Source organism: Colius striatus, chromosome 1, assembly GCF_028858725.1.
Source record: "Colius striatus isolate bColStr4 chromosome 1, bColStr4.1.hap1, whole genome shotgun sequence".
Classification (NCBI taxonomy): Eukaryota; Metazoa; Chordata; class Aves; order Coliiformes; family Coliidae; genus Colius; species Colius striatus.
The window spans coordinates 146,329,742-146,352,266 of record NC_084759.1 but is presented as its reverse complement, the minus strand read 5'-3'; the positions used below and the strand labels follow the sequence as shown (position 1 = coordinate 146,352,266).

The window sequence follows — 22,525 nt, the reverse complement described above, 5'->3', positions numbered from 1 at the left end:
TTTGGCAGCCTGGTGCTGTTTTTGTTGCCTGTCCTGCTCCTGCGATTCTTGTTCCAACATTTCCTGACGTGACTGCGTTCTGCTCCTGAGCAAATCCTACGTAAAAATAAGGACATTTACAACGGTACAGCCAGCTTTCATGCTGGATTTCATCCACAGTTCTCACTGGTAGAAGTCAGAAATGGACATAACCTATACAGATGCATTCCCTGAGTGCTGAAAGACTCCTTCTACCACAGAGATGGAGAATTTCCCATCTTTCATCTGTATACATATGTCAAAAATTGTTACCTTTCATTTGTTTATCTCTTCAGTGGTATAATTATACTGGATATAAAACAGGTGAAAGACAAATACTCCGGGTGGTGCCTCTGCTAGAAACACAGTAGCTTTCCTGGAACTGCTCTTACCAGCCTGTCTTTCTCTTGCTCAAAGCTCCTTTCACTGCGTTCCACCTGCAACTCCTCTCTCTGCAAACGTTGTGTCTTTAAGAACTGCAGCCTCAGGCTTTCTTTCCTCTTCTCCTCCTCTAGCAAGAAAGATTCCTTCCTGCTTCTCTCTGCCCCAGCAGCCTGGAGCCTTGCCAGGTGCTGCAAACCTCTGCCTTTGTGCTCCAGCTGTTTCTCCAGCCTTTGCAAAGTTCTCTGATGCAATCGCTGCCTGTTTCCAAAACAAAATTTCTCAGCTTTCTCAGAAAGAGCAAGCAATAAAGCAAAAATACAGTGCATAAGACACAAAGCAGATATTCTGGAAAGCTGTGCTCAGGTAATACTCCAGGACTCTTTGTTAGGTTGTGAAGGTTAAACCTGTGTCCTGAAAAGAGGTGACAAAACCACCCAATGGGCTAGTGCCTGATGTCAGGTAACTGCAACCATCTGTTCACCTGACCACATCACCTGGTGTTGCTGTGAGTTTGTGGCCCTGAAAACAAGGAGCCCAGGAAATGGGATTGTGCAGATGGGGCTGTGGCACGAATTCAGACAAGTGAGTAGCTACGTGCAGCACTGGTGGTGGAGCTACAGGGACAATGAGAGAAATGGGGAAATGAGGTCAGGAGACATGAACCTGCTAAACTGAAGTGGACCATGGGGCCAGGAAACGAGGGTTTGGGACGCACAAAACCTTTGTGTCTGAGGATAAGACCGAAGGGAATTTGCTCTTCAAAGCAATGCCAGAGGCGAAGAGTCCCTGGGTACTCACTCACACACACCTCAGGCGTCATTTTTATTCCCATGAGCAAACCACAGCTACTCTGCAGAGACTGGCACGAGGCACAATGTGCCATGTCAGAAGCTGACTGAGGAGACACTGCCAACCTTCTGACAGGTACTGAAGAACCCAGTTGGCTTCAGAGTATGATTACCTCTGGGTGTCCCTGCACAGCTGGCGTCTCATGCCGTCAGCCTCCTGCTGCTGCTCCCTCTTCAGCTGCCTCTGTTCCTCTTGCCACCTTTTGTGCTCAGTCTTGGTTCTGCTGAAGTCCATCTCTTTCCATCTCTCCTGAGGTCTCCCAACAAGGACTGATTTCTATGAGGAAAAACCCAAACCAAACCCTTAATCTCATTTGCATTTCTAATGCAAACTGTAAAGCTACAGAACTACACCAGCTTAGTCTTCTGTCATTTCCGAGCTCTGGAAGGCCACACTGGCTCATGAACACTATAGTGTCACTTCCCATCCATGAAAATACTGAGTATGATGCTAGAACCTGTACTTAAGATCAAGCTTAACCAACAAAGGGATGCCTGAAAATCCCAGTGTTTTGTGAGTTTTTCACAGGTCAGCAGCCTGTGCTTTTCTGGCTGTTCCAGTGTTCAACCAGTGCTTAAAACTGTCCAACCGTTGTGTCAGCTTCTGGACTGGATGGAAAATAGAAGTTGCAAGCACAAACTATATTATAGATTCCTTCTCAGATTTTATTATCTCCCTCCCTCTGGCCAAGCACAAAATCTTCTTGGAGTTCCGTGCAGGTCTGCTAACTCCTCACTTTCTGTTGCCTGAGATCTCTACTCACAGTCCAGCAGTCTGTGTTTTCTCCAGTAGTAGCTCTCTTTCAATGCCAGGCAGTGTTTAGATGCTCTGTGCTGTGTAATGAGATGAAGGAGCACCTACAAGGCTTCTTTTCACAGCCACAGTGCAATATTTCTTTTGTACTGCTTACAGTGCCACGTATGAGGGAAGGCACAAGGAAACATCACCAAAACTTAGACACGCATTCCAGTTTACATTGCTCAAGCTGTTTGGGGCTGGAATAGTTTCCACAAAATACTTTCCTCTCTCAAATGCATTCTCCTTTCTCCTACACTCGGCTGCAATTAGCGTGTTGCTGCCATTAGCTGCTCCTCTGCAGACGGTCTGATCTCCTTCCAGTTCTCTCCTCTGGACATCTCCAATACCACAAGCTGGAAAATACTACAGGACCTTCAAATAATGTCCCTGCCAGTCTCATGAAGCATTTTGACAGGTTTCTCTGCACTCGTTGATCTATGTGGCTTCCTTGGGGCAGTAAACACCTCTGTTTTCCTACATATTGCCAGCCTTTGCAAAGAATGTCCCTTGTGCATGGCTTGTGTTTAATGACATACAGAGGAAGAGATCAAAGGAAGAATCAAAAGTGTCTTGTAGGCGGGAGGTAAACAAATGGTGTGATCTAGCAGGTAAAGGGCTGGCCTTAGGATTAGGAGACTTGACATTCCATCCCAGCCCTGACCTGCGCTCTCTGCTATGGGGTTCAGCTGACTACCTAAACTTCCTCTCTTTTGCTTTCAGTATCTGTAAAAGAGGAATAACTTTTTTTGCTATCTAGTAGAACTGGCTGGGAGGTTTATTTAGAAAAGATTTTATCTAAACTAAAATTAAAACCCCATCTCTATCAAAAGTGTTAAGTAAAAATACCAGAAGTGCCCTGTTCCTGTACAGCACTGATTCCTAAATGGAAAACTTCTGTTTCAATTTATGCATAGCCATTTTTCTGCACAGGCCTAATTTTTGTTGTAGTAAAAACCTTTGAGAGAGACAATCAAAGGAGAGTTTATTCTCATGCGGCATAAACAAATAGCTCGATCCTAATAGCTAAATCTAGTTTGGACCAACTACTTACTGTAATGCTTTTGTCTTTTAGAAGATTTGTGGATCTCGTGGCCTGCACATTGGAGGTGCTGTGTGGTCTCTGTCCACGCAGAGCTGATCTGATGGTCAGGCTGTCTTTCTCGAGAGATCGCTTCACTTGGGCAAAGAAGCTTTGGCACCTGAAAGGAACCAATGCACTGGTTCCCAGGGAAGGGCTCCTTTGGGAATGCTGGATTGGAGCTTCTGCTACTCTGGACCCCAAAAGACCTTTCAAATAAATTAGGGCAGGGATATATGAGGTTATAGGCAGCTGATAAAAATAAAGCTTTTTTTTTTTTAAGATAGGTCTTCTCATATAAAATACATTCAAGCAAGACTTTCATAACTTAGTGCCAATATTTTCCTCTAAGGCAGTGGGACACTTTTTGTCTCCATAAAACAGGTCCCAGCTTTTAAAGAATAAATTTGCCATTTCAGTCAAGCAAACGTTTTGCCTGGCAACACAAGATCATTGACTGTACTAAGGCTAAGGAGTTGGTTACATGGTATTTCAAAGACAGACATGAGCAGTGCTTCTGCCAATGCTCTGAGACAATAAAAAAAGGATAGTCCAAAGCCTGAGCTATACATCCAGCTGAGAGACAGAAGAAATTAGATTGGGTGCAACACTGTGCTAACAGAGATTTGGGGGAACTGAGAATATGGGTAGAGTTTGCTCACACCTTTCTGCTGAGGACAACATGGGCCTGAGTGGCAGTGGTTGCACAGCGTGATGCTGGAACACCAGCTGGGAGGATATGTGCACTCCTGTTTGACTTGCCACTCTCCCTCTAACAAAAGTGACACAGAGCAAAGCAATAACAGTTGTAGAAAGCTTTAGGCTTTCAGAGTCCTCACTTAACTGCCTGCAATTGTCACAAAACTGGTGTAAATGAGAACAGCAACAATTTGATTAAAATCACGATTCAGCCCCCTTTGGATGATAGGGAATAAAAGTTTACTCCATGACATTATAAGGCAATCATTTTCAGCAGAGATAAAAGACTATTCTGCAGAACAGTCCTGGTGAAATCTTTTGCTACAGGCAGTCATAGTTAGTGTTACAGATTCATTTTTAAAGTAAGGAAATTTTCTAATACATTTTTATAGTGAGCATTTTGAAAAAGGTTAAGAAAACCTCAAAGTTGCTAATGCAGTAGCTGTAAAAGCCAAAAAATCACAACTCCCATCTGAAGGTACTTTCACCTTGAGAAGAAGATGAACAAGTTCTCAAACCAAACCACCATTAATATGATACTACATTATGGTGGCTCTATTGAGTATGGCATTTGGCATTTTCTTTTGAAACGTCTAGAACCATGGCAACAGATCTTAGACAGGATGGCCTGCTGCTCTGATATGGTATGGCAAATCTTACATCTGGATAAAACACCTGCAATTGCAATACCATGTTTGTGTTTAACACCAGCTTCCATTTCAGCATCCTGCTGCTTTCTGTCTGCTTCTTCATTGTGGACTGTCTCCATTAACCAGCTGTCTGTGTTGACAGCAGCATCGAACACAGCATGAGTCATCTCCCTCTGAGGACCCTAGAAATATCAAGAAATATAGTCATAATCCAGACCTGATAAGAAGAGTGCATTAGTTTCATGAACACATCCTCAAGGAGAGTTCTTTACTAAGGAAGCAACTCTTAAGTAATTTCTGATCACTTTGTGGGTTTCTCTACCTCTTCAAATGACCTAAAGACAGGCAGTACTTCTGCCTGGAAGGGTCCAAACTGGTACAAGAGAGATCAAGCCAGAGGAGCTCTGTCTGAAGGACAGTGATGTTTCTGGCACATGCCAGAAATCACGATTCTAAGCCTTCCAGAGCAATGGAGAAAAGCTTGGTAGGAACTGGTGCACATTAACATCCTCCTTACTGATCCTCATCTGGTGCCCTGTTCACAAGTACCAAATCAGCTACAGAGGATCACAACAATCTCTTTTGGTCTTCAACTAGGAGAAGTGATGCCTCTTGCTATGGGTGGAGAAATGTCTTAATTACGCCAAGGGTTGCTTTGGTATAAACAATCCTAACAACACCACTTACTATAACCCTTATCTGGTGTAAAGTCCTCTGGCAGTTTTTCCTGTCTTCACACAGAGGCAGGATGTACAGAAAGTGGGCTATGCAACACTTCTCCTATTCAGGATCTGTGGAAGAGGTTCCAGGAGTCTGCAGAGCAAACAGTGCAGTGCAAAACCTCTCCATTCTTTAGCAGGCATAAATAAGGGCCAGGCCTAAAACCTCTAGTTATTTTTTTGGTACCAAGGGCAGAAAGCCTGAGGTAACAGAGCAGTTATTATACAAATACAAAACAACATATTAAGAGGAGAGAGAGAGTGAAACACTTTTTACCTTCTTAGGTTCTATAACCTTATCATCCTCCTCTTCTACACAAGACCAAACATCTTTGGGAACACATTCTGTCTCCAATCTCTCATCTTCCTTTTCCTCCGACGAAACGCTTTCTGAAGATGAAATCCTCACTTCAGATAGTTGTTGTTCTATTTTCTCACTGAGCTCATCTTTATTTGTGCTTGTTCCTGAGACGAAAGGATCTTCCTGCTGCCCTTTGCAACCTTTAAGCCCTGTGGGCCCCCAGGCTGCCAGGCAGCAATCAGGATGGGAACTACACTTGCAGCTGCACTTAGCACACAGCTGAGGCAAATACAGATGGAGGTTTGAGTGACCCAGTCTGAAATGGCCTGAGGCTCTGTAACCAGGCGTCACGACGTATGGATAATCCAAGCTTGACTCTACCACCATCTGCCTGGCTGCTAAAGGCATCTGCAGCTCTAGGATAATGCGTTCGCTTAAAGGCAGAGGAATCCGCAGAGCTTGGTCAGAAGACACCTCCTTAGTCTGCCCGTTCCAGAAATTCACAAGGACTCCCCTTGTCTTGTGTGCTATGCATATTACAAAAGAAGTTTTTAAAAGGCAAAGAATATATTACGAGCATGTTAACCTGGGTGATTTATCTCTTAGAAAGCAGGAAATAAAAAGCAACAGCTTGTGTTTCAGACAATTTCATAACACCTTCCATGATTTTATAGATTTAAAACTTGACCTTATTCTGAACTTCCCCTGATGAGGCAGCAGACAGCAACATCCTCACTTGTCACCACAAGCCAGGAATTTACCCTACAAAAGCTGGAAACTAGACTAACAGATGACTAGACTAACAGGCCAGAAACATTTTTCTCCTTGTGGGGTGAAGATAATAGAATCATAGGATGGTATGGGTTGGAAGGGACCTTAAGAGATCATCTAGTCCACCCCCTCTGCCAAAGCAGGTTCACCTAGATCAGGTCACACAGAAACGTGTCCAGGCAGGATTTGAAAGCCTCCAGGGAAGGAGACTCCACACCCTCCCTGGGCAGCCTGTGCCAGGGCTCCCTCACCTGAACAGTGAAATAGTTTTTTCTGATGTTTAAATGGAACTTTTTGTGTTCCAGCTTCATCCCATTACCCCTTGTCCTGTTGCTAGATACAATAGAAAAAAGTGATGCCCCAACCTCCTGACACTCATCATTTAGATATTTGTGAATATTAATGAGATCCCTCCATAGTCTCTTCTCTAGACTAAACAGTCCCAGTTCCTGCAGCCTTTCCTCATAAGGAAGATGCTGCTGTCCCTTGATCATCTTGGTGGCCCAGCACTGGACTCTCTCAAGAAGTTCCCTGTCCAATGCCCCACATGCCCTCTCCATGCCCCCTTTTTAGGAAGTTTCCACTCACAGAACAGAGCAAAAGCTAATTCTGGGAGCTGCATTAATTCTGGTGCTGAAAAACAACGGGCTACTTTGTGACAACAACAAAACACCCCAAGGTGATGAAGAGAACCCAAGCAGCAAGTCCATGGTCGAGACTGTTTTCTATATAGTGATAGCAACCGCGGTGAGCCTAGCACTACAAAGAAAGCCAACACCTCGTACCTAAACGTGCCTCCTTGTTCTCCATAACCTTTAGCACAGTGCCCGGGCCAAACCGCTCAGCTCGAGCCTCCCATGGTGCCAAGACCCTGTCTCCTGGAGCAAGAGGCCGTTGTCTGGCATCTTCGTAGTGGAGGATGTCGTAGAGAGGCGTTTCCTGTGTGCGAAACTCTTTGTTGCCTTTCAGAAGGTGACTTTTGTCAAACTCGATTAAAAAGCGTTCCCTGGAGCTCTGCAAGAGCAAAGATGTCTGGTGAGACAGACATCTGGGTCCAATTAATGGCCAAACATTAAGTGCTAAGAGGGAAGTGGCAGAAATCCCAGGAAGCGGAACGTGATCTGGGAATGCAGTTTTCCTCTTTGACCAGGTTTTTCTACTCTACTGTGTCCATATTGGACTTTAAAAGTAATTAAAGAGCTGGGGGCTTAAGGGGCTGAGAGCCTTTCTCTTCCTTTCATTTCGGACTAAGATTTTAGCAAGAACACGGCATGCTAACAGAGAAGTTTATCAGGAAAGCCTCCCATGGGAAAAAAAGAGTGGCCAAAACACCCCTGATGCAATTAGTTATAGAGTAGTGAAAAGGATAACAAACCAGTGAAGTGCCATGACTGTCATAAATTTAAATGCTTTCATTTAAGCCTCCAGCAATGGATGTGGGGCAGATCTACTGTCAAAGCCTCAGCCTTCTTTCTCTGTGGATCTCAGAGTGCACTTAAACAAGTAACGCTGTTGGCTCCTGCTCCAGCTCGCGTCAATCCCGCTTTTGGCTATCCCTGTCTGCTCCACCCCACACTGGAGTTCACAGCCACCCTCAGCTGTTCAGCACTACTTATTTAACTAACCTGGGAACTGTGAAGTGAACTGGATTTTTAAAGAAAGCCTGCAGAGGTTTTCTGTCTGGCATCCAAAATCATCTCACAAATCCCAGAAACAGATAGAAGAGAATGAGGAAAGCTCTCAGTTCTGTAAGGAGAAGGTGGTCCCTGGTGGCAGACATTTTGGAGGATTATGACACTGTTTAGCTAATTGACTTTGCTGCTAGATTGGGCAGAAGCAGGCAACAGGGATAAGGGACGTGTTTTGTTTCATTGTCTCTGAACAGCAACTTAATCTCTTAAAGATTTCCAGGCTGCTTTTGCTTGCTGGACTCCTCGCAGTAAACAGACAGTCATCTCAGGGATACAGATGAAAATAGGACATGGGGAGACAATAGTGGTTATGAAGTGCACAGTATCACGGGAGAGCCACCCCACAGCAAGGCTATGGGACTGGAGAGGCAGGGGAAGAACAGGGAAAAGACACACAGATCCTCATATAGCACAGTTCCCAAGGAATAGCTTCCTTCACCTCTTGGGCAATGTGGCCCAGGTAGTAATAGCCATCAGCTTCTCTCCTTGCCAACACACGAGCTCCCCTCACGACACTGGAAGCCTCTGGGGATGAATCAATGAAATTCCTTTTGGCTGAGGGTATCAAGGGCATGCAAAGGGAACTTGGGTTCCACACACAGATGGGAGGGCTGTGGAAAACAAAAATATGAGAAGTACTGACAACTTCAGGAACAGAACTTCTGCAGCTTGCTGCAATGAAAAACTAAACCCACATTGGACACACACCCCACCCTGCAATAACTGTCTCAGTTCCCCAGCTTTTTTCTTCTCTGCATTTCCAGTGACTCATCTATAGGTTCTGAACTTACTATGTTACTGGACATCTTGGCAGCAGAGGGCCACAGGGATCTTTATTAGCTGTGTGACAACACTGGGCATGTGAGACGGACATGGAGCTTATCTGGAGGGGGGAAGGAGATAAGGATGTTTTTTGAACATTTAAATCCCGTCTTTGTTTTAACTCTACCATCACATCTTGTGGTACTACACTGTAAACCCAGTTTGGGACTGTATGATAAAAACCCCTTGTGTTTCATCTGCTAGGTACTTTCCTTAAATCCTGACATCTTCAAAGGACAATGTATCCACAAAGCTATAGCAGATATCCTTGGCCCCCCCTGAGATCCTATCATCATTGTACTCCCCTGTGAAGGACGCACTAGGTGTGTGATTCTTACGTCTTTTAGTTAATTGCTTTCTAATAAAGAGGCACATCTCGGAAACAGGCAGCAGAATGAAAGCAGAGCAGGCTCTGGAGCTGCCTCTCCCAGCCCCAGGAAGACTACAGGCCTATCGGCTCTGCTGCCTTCTTCACAGTTTGCACGTCCCAGGATCTCAAACAGTAGCCTGCGAGCAGCCAGGAGCCACACATGCCTTGCCTCCGCTTGGGTGCTGCTTCTTAGGCAGCTACCCAAACACCTCAAGTAAGCAAGAGCTGTAAGGTCCACAATAGGAGCTGAAGCCAAGCAAGAATGAAAAAGGTGAGGATTGAGTCTAGGAAGACAAAGTTGCCTTTGCAGGTCAAAGCCAGCAGTGGAGCCATCTGGCCTGAGCAGGACGGAGAACATGAAATGTTTGAGAACAATGACACAGGAAACAATATGCCAGGGACTACAAGAAAGGAGAAGGATAAAATGCAAGGGAGATGGGAGATGGAGTCAACAACAAAACTATGAACCTTATATTAATGAAACTCATGTTGCATTAATAGCTGTGTTAAGTTGAATAGCTTGCTGCAACGCCCACAATACTGTTGCTGAAGATGCATTAGGGCTGCTACAAGACTCAGAAGAGCAGTGAACTTAAAATCCTTTAACCAGAAGCACGTTCACAGGGTAGACACACAAAACCTATGCTGCCTCATCTGAGGACGTCAGCTGTTTGGGATCTAGCAGATTTAGAAGATGCTGTTATTTATTTTACATGCAGTATTCAACCTCCTCTAAGAGTAAAACACCACAGAAGCCTGTGAACCAGGATGCACGGGCTGTAGGCAAAGCTGTACAGTCACCTGGCAAAGTAAAATCAAAGCAAGGCATTTGTTCTCTCCTTTTGGATCTTTACCTGCCAGAAACACCTCTTTTCAAGTGCTGGTCTGATCACTTCACAGGGTGAGTCTTTCCCTGCAAAAGTAAACGGAGCTAGACCAAGATACGTTTGAGTTTGACTTCAAGTGTTGGCAATGTCGCTTTTTCCTCAGGGGCTATGTGAAGTGCTCTTTCCTCACAAGCAGAGATTAAGATACAAGTAATGTACAATGAGAAGGGTAGATATGTCAGCTCAGAATGTCAGGTATAGCCTGTCACAAGGACGCCAAACTTACTGTAAATCTTTGTCTGCAGACTGCTTTGTTCATAAGCTGCCGGGCAAGACAAGATTACTCTTCCAGAAGGTCACAGAAACCCTTTCCCAGTTCTGCTTTGTAAAATGTCATCCAATTAAGATCCAGGAGAAACTAATTAGTATGTACTAATCTTGTATTAGTGGTGTACCTTTTCAGAAACAGCAGTGGGGAGCCTGATTGTGTGAAAGGACCCTCCTGATTGTCTGGCTACCTTCTCCATTATTTTTTGCTCACTTTTTCCATGATCATCTGAATTTCTCTGAAGACATCTGAAGTGTACAGGATACAGTGCACTCACAGAACTGTAGAATGGTAGCAGTTGGAAGGGACTTCTAGAGATCACCTAGTCCAACTGCCCTGCTAAAGCAGGTTCACCTAGATCAGGTCACTCACGAACACATCCAGTTGGGTTTTGAAAACCTGCAGAGGAGACTCTACAGCCTCCCTGGGCAGCCTGTGCCAGGGCTCCCTCACCCTCACAAGAAAGACACTTTTCCTTAAGTGGAACTGTTTGCGTTCCAGCTTATGTCTATTACTCCTAATCCTGTTGCTGGACACTACAGAAAAAAGCGTCACCTTATCCTCTTGACACATCCCCTCTAGGTACTTGTAAGTGTCGATGAAGCCCCCACGCAGTTTAAACAGCCTCAGGTGCCACAGCCTTTCCTCACAAGAGGAAAGACCCCCGACCATCTTGGTAGCCTTGTGCTGGACTCTCTCCGGAAGCTCCCCGACTCTCTTGAGCGTTCTCAGCAAGGAGCTGGCAGATTTCCCCCGGGCCTTGCTCTGGGGATATGTCAGTGAGCAGATACCGGCAGGCCGGGCCCTCACATCACAGATGGGCCGCTCGCAGGATCCGCAGGGATCGAGCCCAGGCTGCTGCCTTCGCGGCACTACGGAGGGAACACCTGCCTGGGCAGCTGCTTAAATAAGGTGGAAAGAAGCAAGAAAAGCCGCTCGCACGTGCGGGGCTTTGCTAACGCGGGAGATTACCGGGTATTACTCATTACCGGGTATTTCTGCGCTCGCCCCTGTGTTCCCGCCGCGGTGCCGGCCCACAGAGAGGGCTGCCGCCGCCCGCCCCGAGCGCTCCTCGCCACCTAACGCCTCACGGATTGAAGCGGGCATCGGAGGGGCCGCCGGGCAGCGGCAGGAGGCTCCGCACCAGGCGCTCGCTCGCTCAACTCCCTCCCTCCTTCCCTCAAGGCCCCGCGGCGGGAGCTGCTCACGGCGGCCATCGCCCGCCTGCCCCGCTGCTACGCAACCGGACGCCGTGGGCTGCGCCACCTGGGTGGCCTGGAGGGGGAATAGAGGGAGGCGGGTTATTTCTTCAGCCACTTCCTTAAAGGCGAGCAGCTGGAGCCGCCTCCTTCCCCCGCGCCCAAATGAGCGGTGATGGGCTGCGGCCGTCACCCACCTCCCTCCTCCTTCCCCTCCGCCAACTTTTCAGACTCGCGGGGGACACCCCCACCGGTGCGTTGGTGCCGTCCGGCCGCTCCCAATTGCCAGGGAGAGGAAGAAGCGGGGACGCCGGGGGGGCGCGGCGTTCTGCCTCGCTGCCGCCCACTCCCCTCCGCAAGTGGAGTTGGTAGGCGCCGTGGGGCGCGGCGGGCCAATCGCGGCGGGCGTTGTTGGGAGGTGCGAAGGGTGACATTGCGGGCGCGGGGCCCGGCGCGGCTGCCATCATGCTGGCCTCGCTGGGGAGGGCGGCCGGGCGGCTGCTGCGGGCCGGGAGCGGCGCAGCGGGGCTGCGGCAGTGAGTGGGGCAGCAGGGCGGGCCGGGCCGGGGCCGGCCAGGGGCCGGGAGTGAGGCGGCGGCAGCCGTAACGGTGCATCTGTTGCAGTGCGGGCAGCGGGGCAGCGCGGTACCGGCAGTTTCCTGAGGTGACGCGGGCGCAGGTGATCCGGAGCGAGCTCCTCAGCGGCTTCATGTGGTTCTGGATCTTTTGGCACTTCTGGCACAGCTCGGACATGGTGTTGGTGAGGCTGGCGCGGCGGTGGCGGGGCGCTGGGCAGCGGGGCCGGGTCTTGGCCGGGAGCTGATCGTGTCTCTCTCCCAGGGTCACTTTCCCTACCCCGACCCTGCGGCCTGGACGGACGAAGAGCTCGGGATCCCTCCGGACGACGAGGAGTAGACGGGTTCCTCCAGCACGCCGGTACAGCTCCTGCCCCTGAGCGCATCAAGCAAGCCCAGACGCGGGCACCGGCCCGCGCACAGCCTGAGCGGGGCTTCACATTTGCTTCACAGTTCCTGGTTGTGATGCGGTGCCAGGGCATCGTGCCTGGCTCTGCTTACCAATCTGCTCTTGGTACTGGTCGAAGTACCCTAACTTCAGCTGCTATTTGTGCACTTCTAGAGTAAATGTGCCCAATCTCAGCTGTACACAAATGCAGATGCTTGTTTGCACTGGTTATTGCCTTCACATACACTCTTTCCTTGGGTACCTGAATGCTCAAATACCTGTAGTTTAGTTTTGTCAATATCAGCTTGCAGTGTAACAACTTCATTTTTAATGATTTGGAGCTTAAGTGCTACCAATTCCAAAAGATTTTGTTTATGCTGTGCTGTAGACCCAGCATTACCTGACCTCGAGGACATGCTCCCTCTGTTTCTAGGGGGAGATTGGTGCAGTTGTCCCCTTAAAGTGTGAGGCTACTGCTTGTTTCTGATTCTTTAATTGTCCTCTCTCTTAAGCAGCTGTGTCACATGATGGCTGTCAAACTAATAGCTTCACCTAGTGCTGAAAGCAGCATGGGCACTGTCAAGGACCTTCCCAGTGGTGGGAAAAGGATGGGTGAAAATGTTCTCAGGATTCTTTTCTGTTACTTGCAGGTCGCTGGAACTAAAGAGGCCCCTGGAACGAAAGCTTTGGCTCCCCGGTCCTTACTTCAATAAAAGTGAACTGTAACCAAACTCCAAGCTAAACTGTACTTTGGTTTTGAGTGCTGTAGCATTTCTGGAGAACAAACACTACAGCTTTAGAAGTGGAGAGTACTTGAATCCATGTGAGCTTCTGTAATGTTTGCTTGATATATAACATGTTGCCCCCAAGAAATAAGGTGATACATCCATGTTAAGGGAGTTGATTTAAAATTTCCATGAGCGGAAAAAATCCTGTCATTAAAGCTCTGCCACTTAACTGCTAAGGGGTGGGGAAATAAAACTTGTCTGTGGTGGAAGTGCAGAGATGCTGTCTTAGAGACATCCTGGTGAAATTTTGTCACCAGATAACTGTTTGAATCACAGTTGCCACAGAAGGAGGGGAAGGTATCCTGAAGAGAACCCAGACCAACTGGTGCCAAGCTTTCCCCAGGGAGAAAGAGAATGGCCCTTGGCTATTACTGAAGTCCACAGCCATCCTTGTGAAGCGAAATCGTCTAGCAAAGGTAAACGTGCCTTAGGGCTACAAGCAGTCCAGGGCTCACTTCAGGCAGCCCTTGGGGGTTTTTTGTGGTGCGGGGGGGGGGGGGGGGGGGGTGGGGTTCCCCTTCTTTTTTGACATCCAACATTACATGCTAAAGCAACATCAAAGTTTTCACTCCCCTTAACTTAGTTGCACCTCTGTAACTTCATGGAGAGGAGAAATTGTGAGTTCCATGACAAACGGTTTCCTTCAGACTTTTCCATGCAGTCAATCTTTATTATAGCAGTATTCTCATATTCACATCAAGTACATAGAACTTTTTGCCTTTTATATAATACAGAGTTCTTTAAATAACTTTACACAGAAATAGTTTTCTTCAATCTGAATTCAGCTATCAAATTTTAATATCTTTTAAGTCTCCATGCTCTCTAACCAAACTGGACAATATTTCCCATTGTACAAATTTACATGAGAAAAACTCCAAAGTACAAATGAAGGGACAACAAAAGTAAAGGGGGAAGGAACAAACAAGAAAAAATAAGTTGTATTGGCAATTACAGGGGAAACTCGAGAAGGAAAGAAGGGGAGTTTGCCATGACCTATGTAACAGGAAACCGAAAAGAAACGTTTTGTTGTGAATTAGAAAATAAATAGAAGTTTCAAAAAAATTTACTCCATTGTAGATTTTTTTTTTAAAAAGCAACTATGGAAATCTACTAACACAATTGGTGTTTGTTTGTTGTTGTTGGTTTTTATTTAAGTAACCAGACTGGACCTTCTACTTTGCAGTCATAAGCCCCTCACAAACCTCTGGTGGTCAAACAAAAAAAATACAGCTGAAGGAATGTGTTAGCACAGTTTAAATGAGTGGGACACACATTTCATTGCACTAAAGAACAAACAAACAAAAAGAAACCAAGTCTGTATATAAATTTCCCTTTCCTCTCCTTACTTAGATACCTTGCCTCTCATAAACAAGCCTTTGTATTATGAGGTAATGCCATTGTCTTGACTATACCTAAACATAAGCGAGTTTAAAGGCTATAGATGTGTGTATCTATAAGCTTTAAACAAGCCAGTCCTCTCTTGGTCCCCTGTAGGTCCCAACTGCTGCGTGTTACACCTTCTGGTGCTTGGTAAGGAAACATGGGCGTTATGCCTCTCCTGGGCACCTCTCCTCACTCAGGGAAAGCAGCTCAAGTAAGGAAGGGAGACAGTGCAAGTCACACACAACAGATGACAAAACACCTACACCTGCTCCTTCCAAACAAGGCAGGGTCCCAGAAGGCAACAGCGGCCAGCCTGCATGGGGGTTTTGCCAAAGGGGGAAAGGAGCCAAGGAGGCAGCTGACAGCCAATTAATTACCTTCCCCAATTGCCAGGGCTACCCTGAAGTGGTGACTGCAAGCATTGTCAGGCTGAGCTCCTGCTCCTGCTCCCCCATAGTAGTGGGCCCTGCTCTAGCAGCATGGGGCAGCACTGCATCCCAAAGGGATTTCAAGGGTGGCAAGAGGTAGGGGCCAGGACTTTTTTCCCCAATCCCAACAAAGGAGATCGGAAGGAAAGCAACGGTAATTTGGGTTGCCAACACATGTAAGCTGGCCACTGTTAGGAGAAGTGTGAAGAAGGGGGAGGAACGGGAGGCAGGTAGGACATGAGGCTCATGAAGGAATGATGTGCATTTCTTTTAGTCTTTTTTTGTGATTTTTTTCCCTAAAGGTTCACAGCTTTGAATAAAAAAAGCACATTTATTGCACTTACATTTTATTTTAGACAGAGTTAATTTAAATTATGCCCTCAGGACCCCCCACCATCCCAAAATAACCCAACACCCACGTTTGGTCCATTTTGCCCCCTAGACACCAACATCCATGCCCAGCTGGTGGGTTTCATTTCTTCTCCTAATGTTGCATCCAACTAGGGTGAGAATACACAAATGCAACACAGAATGACACCAAAACAAAACCCAACCCTTTCCCAAACCCAAACAAACCAAAAAACCCCCAAACCCAACCCCTAGCTATCTTTTTGTGGCTTACTTGCTCAAAAGTAAATGTCACACCAAAGCTTATTCTAAAGCACAGCTGCTGCAAACAACAAACTAGACAAAATGACCAGACAGGCCACTGTTGGCTCTCTCGGAGGCTGGATGAGCTGAACACACTGCTGCTGTGATGCTATGAAGCCAATGCTTAGGGTAGTTTAGAAGTTTCTAAATGCTTCCATCAGCTCCCTTCTCTTAGGGAAATTGTTTCTTTGTGATTTTGGTGTAAAAAGATAAAAAAAAGATGAAATATCATCTTCTCACATGTACTTTCAGTGCAGAATTTGGAGTAGGTAGAAGGATTCCCAATAGTTTCTGGTACATTAGTAAAATGGTTTTTTTTTCCACTTTGCTTTCTAAAAGGAACAAAACCGATTAAAACTGGTCTGATGTTTCATATGAACTGTGCATTTAGACATAACTTTGTAATTTACAGTTTTGCCCAAAGTCTTGCCCCAAAGAAAAAAGGAAAATATCTGAAAAAGCACCAATACCCAAACCCATTAATGTCTCCTTGATGGACAAGGAGGTTAAATATGACACTGGTACGTAGGTACTGGCAGAAGTCTACGTAACTGGTTTGAAATTTGAACAGAACAAATTCCAGCACAGTGGTTGTCCCTCAGCTGAGGAGACCCTGACCACCTCCCACGGTCACTGTGCAGTAACGGGATGCGATCGCTGGGGAGGAACTGCAAGAGGCCCCAGGAAGAGCTGAGGAAACCTGCTTGTGTTCCAGGAAACAAAATTAACTGCACTTTCCAGGCCGGGGAATGAATCGTATGGTCTGATGTATGTGGACTTGGATTACACGAGTACTAGCCATCCATTTATCCTCATCTAGTGCTCATTTGTCATCTACCACCTCATTCCAAGATGCCATGACAGTGTAGCTTTGGGCCTCTTTGGAGCTTTCTACTACCTCTCTTTAACAAGATCTTTGTGTGTCTTTGGAGGTGGAGGAGGGCTCATTTATTTTTACATTCAATGAACCTCCCTCAACTTTTGACAGAGCAGATTTCAAGCAGCGGGTTTTCTGTAACTGAATTAGGCATCCTTCAGTTCCTAGCTTTGAAACGATCATGGGAACGCTCTCTGCCCTTCTTGTTCCTTTACAGAAGTTTCCCAACCATAAACTATTTATAGTAACAGCTATATACAAAACTACTGCACCAGAAGTAAACCAAAGCCACTGCTCTAGTTATGAAGCACCTGGTTTACATTCTGTTGTACTTTTTTAAGGTTGTGAAGGCACATGATCATTTGGCAAACTGCAAAGACTCTTGAGGGATCCCTATGTAAACTGTTCACCGGAGGGTCTTGGTAGCTCCCTTTGCTGAAGAGGAGAGATGCGCTAGAATTTGCTCTTGGTGTGCTCTGTATTCTGTTGTTTTAAAGTTTCCTCCTTCCACAGTTTCATATTTACTGCTCCCATGGTGCTGCCTCAGTAGCTTCTGTGTTTGGCATCCTTGAAGCTTAAATGTCAAGAAAAAGTTTTAAAGGCTTAGCTGTGCTCTTCTGATAGTTTTATTTCCCAGGTAAGAAATAATGAAGCGATGAAGAAAGAGACTCAAAATGCAGGTTAAAACACACAGAAAGCGCAAATGCACATTGACAAGGCTGCAGGCAACAGAAAGTTCATTTCATACACTTCTGTGTAAGATGTGTAACAGAAGACCAGAACACTCAGTGCCTTCCAAGTGACGCTGTAACAATCTCCTCACACACCTCCTTCAGAACTCAGCTTGGCTGTACCTGGAAGCTTTGCCTGATGCATCCTGCTACTGGTGATGCTTTTTCCAACAGACAGAAGACAACATTGTCTACAGTACTATGAATAGTTTGTGCTACACATGCTGCACTCACAGTCAAGGAGGGAATGAAATCTATAGGCTGCACATGTGTGAAATGTCTATGTGCTTCATCCCTAAATTTAGCCCCTCCAGCCATCAAAACTTAAGCTTGTGCTTGCCTGTAAGGTTTCTGGGGATCTGGCTTCCCCAAATGTGCTGTAAAATGCTGGATGCATTTACATCACTAGGCAAACAAAAGCAAACCTATTTATGCCTGATCTTCAGTGTATTTTTTCCAACTTGGGCATTTATGGAAAGACATGGTATTTATCAACAGTCAGCATTTCACTCATGTCATGAAGGCCAAATTCTGCTTCTGATGAGCATGTGCTGATCCAAGTGATGTCGAGAGGCCATGATAAGATGGCAGTATTTGGCCTCAAACATTCTGCATCACTATCAGCTGCTACAGCATTCAAGTACAAGAAAAGGTGATTTTAGGAAAGCATAAAAAGCAGAAGTGGATTGATTTAAAGACCTGGACAAATTTAGCAAAAAAAGAACTGACTGGGCTAATTGTATGTGAGGCCATATCAGACTTAATTAATGGAGAGATGACTTTCAAACTAACCAGGCCTCTGTACTCATACTGCTTGGTTTAAGCTCCACTACAGTGTTCCAGTTCGCAGCAAATCAGCCACAGGAAACAGCCACGTACTGACAGGGAGGATGCAATGACTAACATTCCTCTTCTAGCCATGGAAAAGGAAAAGTGGAGGGGAAGGTATATGCATGGTTAGTAAGGACATGAATAGCTGGGATTGGATACTGGTAGTTTTGCAAATAATTGCCACATAACTTCAGAGCTGAAAGCAATAAGACCATCGAGATGTTTGTCCCAGTACGTGAACCCAAAACATGTACTAACATTTCCATACTATGGCATGTGCTTGGGACACCACAGAGAAGCTTGAGAAGTTCAGTGTAACAGACATGAATGTACTGGTCATTTCAGTTTACTTCCTTCATCCCACTGCTATACAGGGCAGATCTTGTCTACACTTATCTCCTCATTCGCTAAACATCTACACCTTTAAGACTGGTTCTGATGGCATGCAAGACATCCAGAAAAACTCCTGAAGGAAAAGATAAAAAAAAAGAGATAATAACTCCAATTATTTACAAACCAAATTTCTTCCAAAAGTTTTGCATGAGTATTAAGTGGGACCTCTTAAAGAACAAACACACGTTACTACAGATATCTGGAGGGAAACAAACAAATGTGAAAACCAGTAGAAGTGCATCCTGAAAGGACTTCTCTAAACAGCAGCCAAACAACTTGCACATTCCTCAGGGAAAAAAAACAAAACAAAACCAAAACCAAACTACAAACAAACCCCAATAATAAAAACAACCCACAGATCATGTGTTACTTATAAAGTGCTTTGCATGGACAACGATAGCAATTTTCTTTGTGCTTTTCCTATGGGCTCAAGAAGCATGTTGTAGTCTAATGGGTAATGAATCTTCACAAAAATAAGTTCATTTTAAGCAAAGAGCGAGTGACATTCCTAACAGTTATATTTTAGCAGATAATCTTCCGCTAGCATGACCTTGTGGAAGGGCTTTTAACAAGCTTTGTGAAACAAATGACTGTTGAACCACCTGTACATACTTGCTCCAATAACAGTTTCTTTCAAGAGAACATTAATTTCCAGTATGCCCAACATGCAGGAGCTCAGCTGCAGCCCACGCAGGGGCTGGAGCGATTCCTGGGGTGGAAGGAGGATGAAGCAGTGACTGCTCCACCCTCTGCGAGTCTGTATCTGTAAATGCTCTCAAGTTGCCTGCTGACCTTGGTAGCCTCTGGCTCCTTCCACCTCTCCATGATCACCAGGGAGTACTCCCATTACACCTGGCTGTACACCACCTCTCCCCAGTTAGCTACTCCACACTGGAAAAGTGGCTATTGCTACTATTTGAATTCCTGCCAATCTCAATAAGGAAAAAAATTTCTTACAGCATCTGAAGACCCACAGCAGACAAGAAAAACATTGTGCTTTCTCTTTTTTTTTTTTTGTTGTTTTTGTTTTGTTTTTAAAATGCATCCTGTACACAAAATCAATTCTATTCATGTACCAACATGAATCACTTCATTCTTGTAGTGACTATTAAGTCATTCACTATTGCTGTCTTGCTAATGTTTGTGGAATTAATATGAATACACAGTATTTCAGTTATAATTCCCACTTCAGATTAGTCCGGTCCCTATAACCCCAGTAAATATTTACTGACAAATCTAACAGACTACCAGCAATGCTGCAGAACTCCAGGGTTTCAAAAGCATGTTCCACTACCCACGTGCATTTCTCCCTTTTCCCGGGAGCAACCTTCTGCAGACACAACAGTCCAACTCTGCTAGAGAGGGAGGGACAGCTTCCTCACCCAATACATGCACGTTTAGCACGGACACCACATTCACACACATTTAACTCCTTCATATATTTGTCATGATTTCGTTTAACACCCTCCGCCTCCCCCCAGCAAGAACCTCCAGGCTGGGGTGGGGGGTGGATTGGTTCTCCTGCCTCACCTGGAGTGGTCCAGGGTAGATAACGAATCAAATTCTGAAAACTTCTGTCTGAGTTTGAATTTCTTTCTCATGTGGTCTGACTTGCCTCTGTACAAATAATTTACACGTAATAACCACATACCAGAGAACTCTGCAAACAGATCACATCACAAGATATTCCACTAGAGGTAAACGATGTGCAGAACTTGATGAGTTGGGTTTGTTTTTTTCCCTGACTGGGTAACTTGACAAAAAGCTACCAACCATTTGAAAACCAGGAGGACAGGAAAACAAAGCACTCTCATGGAGATACCGCCACCTTCATCCTAGTTTGCAAAGTGTACAAAAGGGAAAGACGAACGGAAAGGGGAAGAGATGACAGGGATGAAAGCAATGAGAGGAGAAGTAGTCAGTGTGGATCCAGCAAGTACCGTTTTGTTTCGATCTAACAACTTGCCATTAGGACAAGATGCTCCACATTTACACACACACTTATCAGAGGACGTTTAGTTAGCCGGATAAAAATCCTCTAAAAAAAGCTCTTGAAAGTACCAAAACATAATTTTTGGAATGTCTAATTCTAAGGGGTTTTGTATTTGTATTCAATTCAACCTGAGAACTTTTTTCCCCGCTTATGAAAACATTACATATTGGTAAGGTACCTGGCATTAACCTGCACCTTCATTTAAAATAAAACTTTTAAAGTAGGTACATACACCGCTCACAGTCTGTATCAGGAATTCTACAGACTTCAGATGCTGTGGTAGCATCTTTGATAAATATATTGTATCACATGATACAAAAGGAAAAAAAAAGAGAGGACAATCTCGCTACATTTTTCTTTTAAAAACTTCAGTTTGTTGCTGGACCAACAAAAGAAGGATCTACCTGATCCTTCTAAAAGATGTTGTATATGCACATACCAAGAAAATACTGGAAAAGGAAGAGGGTTAAGGTCGGTGGTTGTTGCTTGTTTTTTTGAAGAAGTGATAAAGTAAATCTGAAAAAAGGTGCAGCAGCATCCCCTTTTCCTTCAGATTAACCTCTTCACCTTTAGAGTGACACCTTCCCCGCTCCCGTCATGCCACGCTTTTAATTTTGCTGGAACAAACCCCACTAATATAGACAGATTGAGGTGTTTGATGTTGTAATACAGCGAAAAGGGGATACTGCGTTGTCCATAAATCAGTGAGTACACCAGGGGGGGAAAAAAAAAAGGATCAGAATGGAGGATGATTCTTTGAAATTAGCACTCATCAGATTTTTCAGCCTCTGATGGTACGTTGTTAGAGGGAGAAAGCCGACCGGCAGACCATCCAAAGCAAGTCTCCTAAGTTGCAGCAGCAGTTCCATCCCCTCAAGCCCGAGCACCACAGTCAAACCACGAGCGCCCTCTCCTCTCTCCTGGGAATGATGCCAACGGCACAGGCAGCCACTGCGGGTCTCCGAATGCACACGCTGGTTTGTGTTGAAGGAGAAACACTGGCAGCAGAGGATTCTGGTTCCCAAAAAGGTACTTTTTCCCATTGTGTTGGACTGGCAGTTCCATTCTGCTCCACTTTTAAGCTTATGGGTATCTTTTCTAAATTACTTTAGGTTTTGCAGAGCAGAACAGAGTTTTGATGTTAAGAAACTGTAGGAACACAAGACTTAAATAACAGAGTGGGTGCTGCCATGGTGCTGTGGCTACTTGAACGCTGCAAATTCTCCTGTAGAGGGAGGACAAGAGCTTGGTTTTAAAAAGGTGATTTGAGTTACTAGGTGGTCAGAGATTTTCTCCAGACTAGTTGAACATTAGGTTGAACATAAAAGATGTTAAAAAATGCAAACTGTTAAAATTAAAGCACAAAAGAACACATAGTGAGAGAACACTGAATACAGACCCAGAATATTTTACCAAAAAAAGAATTTCTTGAAAGCAAGTTGTACCAATTTTTCCCAAGACAGAGGTCTGAAAGTTCAAGCAAAGATTAATTCATCATGCATTTGAAAATAAAATGTGTCAGTTTAACTTCACTTCAAACTGCTTATTGCACATATACCTTCCAGAAAAGTAACGACTGCAAAAAATGCATCAGGCTGCAAACTGATTTCTATTCTGGCATAAAACTGGTCTAATAACGAAGAACCACTTGAGACACCCCTTAACCTTTAAAAACTATATACAGTAAAGTGCTTGAGTATGAAACCAGTATTAAGGAATGCTCTAGTATCTGGTTTAGAGGCCAACATAGCAACCTACTGGGAGAAAAAGAAGAATGGTGGGACTGTCTACTCACCCCCAGGCCAGATAACAAGGAGCACAACAAATAAAACAACCTCATGCTTCCTTCAGACTCTGCAGTGCTTTCACATGCAACGATCTCGTCACATTCTACACAGTCGATGTAGAGTCAGCATGCAGTGAGATAGACTATTAGTCCCACTGCAGAGATAATGAAACTATGGCTCAGAGTAAAACTGCTGC

General features: G+C 45.3%; 3 protein-coding genes across 6 annotated transcripts in view; 1 reads left to right on the top strand and 2 right to left on the bottom strand.

Moving 5' to 3' along the window:
- Positions 1–1,282: 1,282 nt before the first annotated feature.
- Positions 1,283–11,451, bottom strand: LOC133624703 (uncharacterized). Its single transcript, XM_061988900.1, has 9 exons — positions 11,295–11,451; positions 10,005–10,063; positions 8,750–8,841; positions 8,398–8,569; positions 7,053–7,281; positions 5,473–6,023; positions 4,517–4,658; positions 3,101–3,336; positions 1,283–1,527 (listed from the first exon to the last, which is right to left on the bottom strand). The coding sequence occupies exons 1-9, from the start codon at positions 11,410–11,412 to the stop codon at positions 1,360–1,362; spliced, it is 1,767 nt and encodes a 588-aa protein (XP_061844884.1). The 5' UTR covers positions 11,413–11,451; the 3' UTR covers positions 1,283–1,359.
- A 203-nt stretch (positions 11,452–11,654) lies between these two features.
- Positions 11,655–13,198, top strand: NDUFB2 (NADH:ubiquinone oxidoreductase subunit B2). 2 transcript variants are annotated; one of them, XM_061988898.1, is made up of 4 exons: positions 11,655–11,872; positions 12,129–12,264; positions 12,345–12,440; positions 13,118–13,198. In XM_061988898.1, the coding sequence occupies exons 1-3, from the start codon at positions 11,670–11,672 to the stop codon at positions 12,417–12,419; spliced, it is 414 nt and encodes a 137-aa protein (XP_061844882.1). In that variant the 5' UTR covers positions 11,655–11,669; the 3' UTR covers positions 12,420–12,440; positions 13,118–13,198. The 2 variants fall into 2 exon arrangements, with proteins under 2 accessions (XP_061844882.1, XP_061844883.1); XM_061988899.1 differs by lacking the exon at positions 11,655–11,872 and adding an exon at positions 11,929–12,040.
- A 701-nt stretch (positions 13,199–13,899) lies between these two features.
- The window catches only part of BRAF (B-Raf proto-oncogene, serine/threonine kinase), an 85,147-nt gene continuing 76,521 nt past the window's right edge, over positions 13,900–22,525 (bottom strand). For 2 of the 3 annotated variants that reach the window (XM_062010906.1, XM_062010925.1), the window contains one exon: positions 13,900–18,622. In XM_062010906.1, coding sequence (XP_061866890.1) covers positions 18,564–18,622 — 59 coding nt within the window. In that variant the 3' untranslated portion in view covers positions 13,900–18,563. Of the gene's footprint in view, positions 21,768–22,525 lie in introns of all 3 variants that reach the window. The other variant, XM_062010915.1, reaches the window with a different exon arrangement.

Excerpts from the sequence above, each read along its gene's own strand:
- LOC133624703 (XM_061988900.1), bottom strand. The coding sequence starts at position 11,412 with ATGCCCGCTTCAATCCGTGAGGCGTTAGGTGGCGAGGAGCGCTCGGGG. Across the intron at positions 10,064-11,294 it reads GGCGAGCGCAGAAATACCCG|GGAAAGACTCACCCTGTGAA; the intron begins GTAATGAGTAAT and ends TTACTTTTGCAG. Across the intron at positions 7,282-8,397 it reads TGGGCCACATTGCCCAAGAG|AGCTCCAGGGAACGCTTTTT; the intron begins GTGAAGGAAGCT and ends TTGCTCTTGCAG.
- NDUFB2 (XM_061988898.1), top strand. The coding sequence starts at position 11,670 with ATGAGCGGTGATGGGCTGCGGCCGTCACCCACCTCCCTCCTCCTTCCC. Across the intron at positions 11,873-12,128 it reads CCCCTCCGCAAGTGGAGTTG|TGCGGGCAGCGGGGCAGCGC; the intron begins GTAGGCGCCGTG and ends CATCTGTTGCAG. Across the intron at positions 12,265-12,344 it reads ACAGCTCGGACATGGTGTTG|GGTCACTTTCCCTACCCCGA; the intron begins GTGAGGCTGGCG and ends TCTCTCTCCCAG.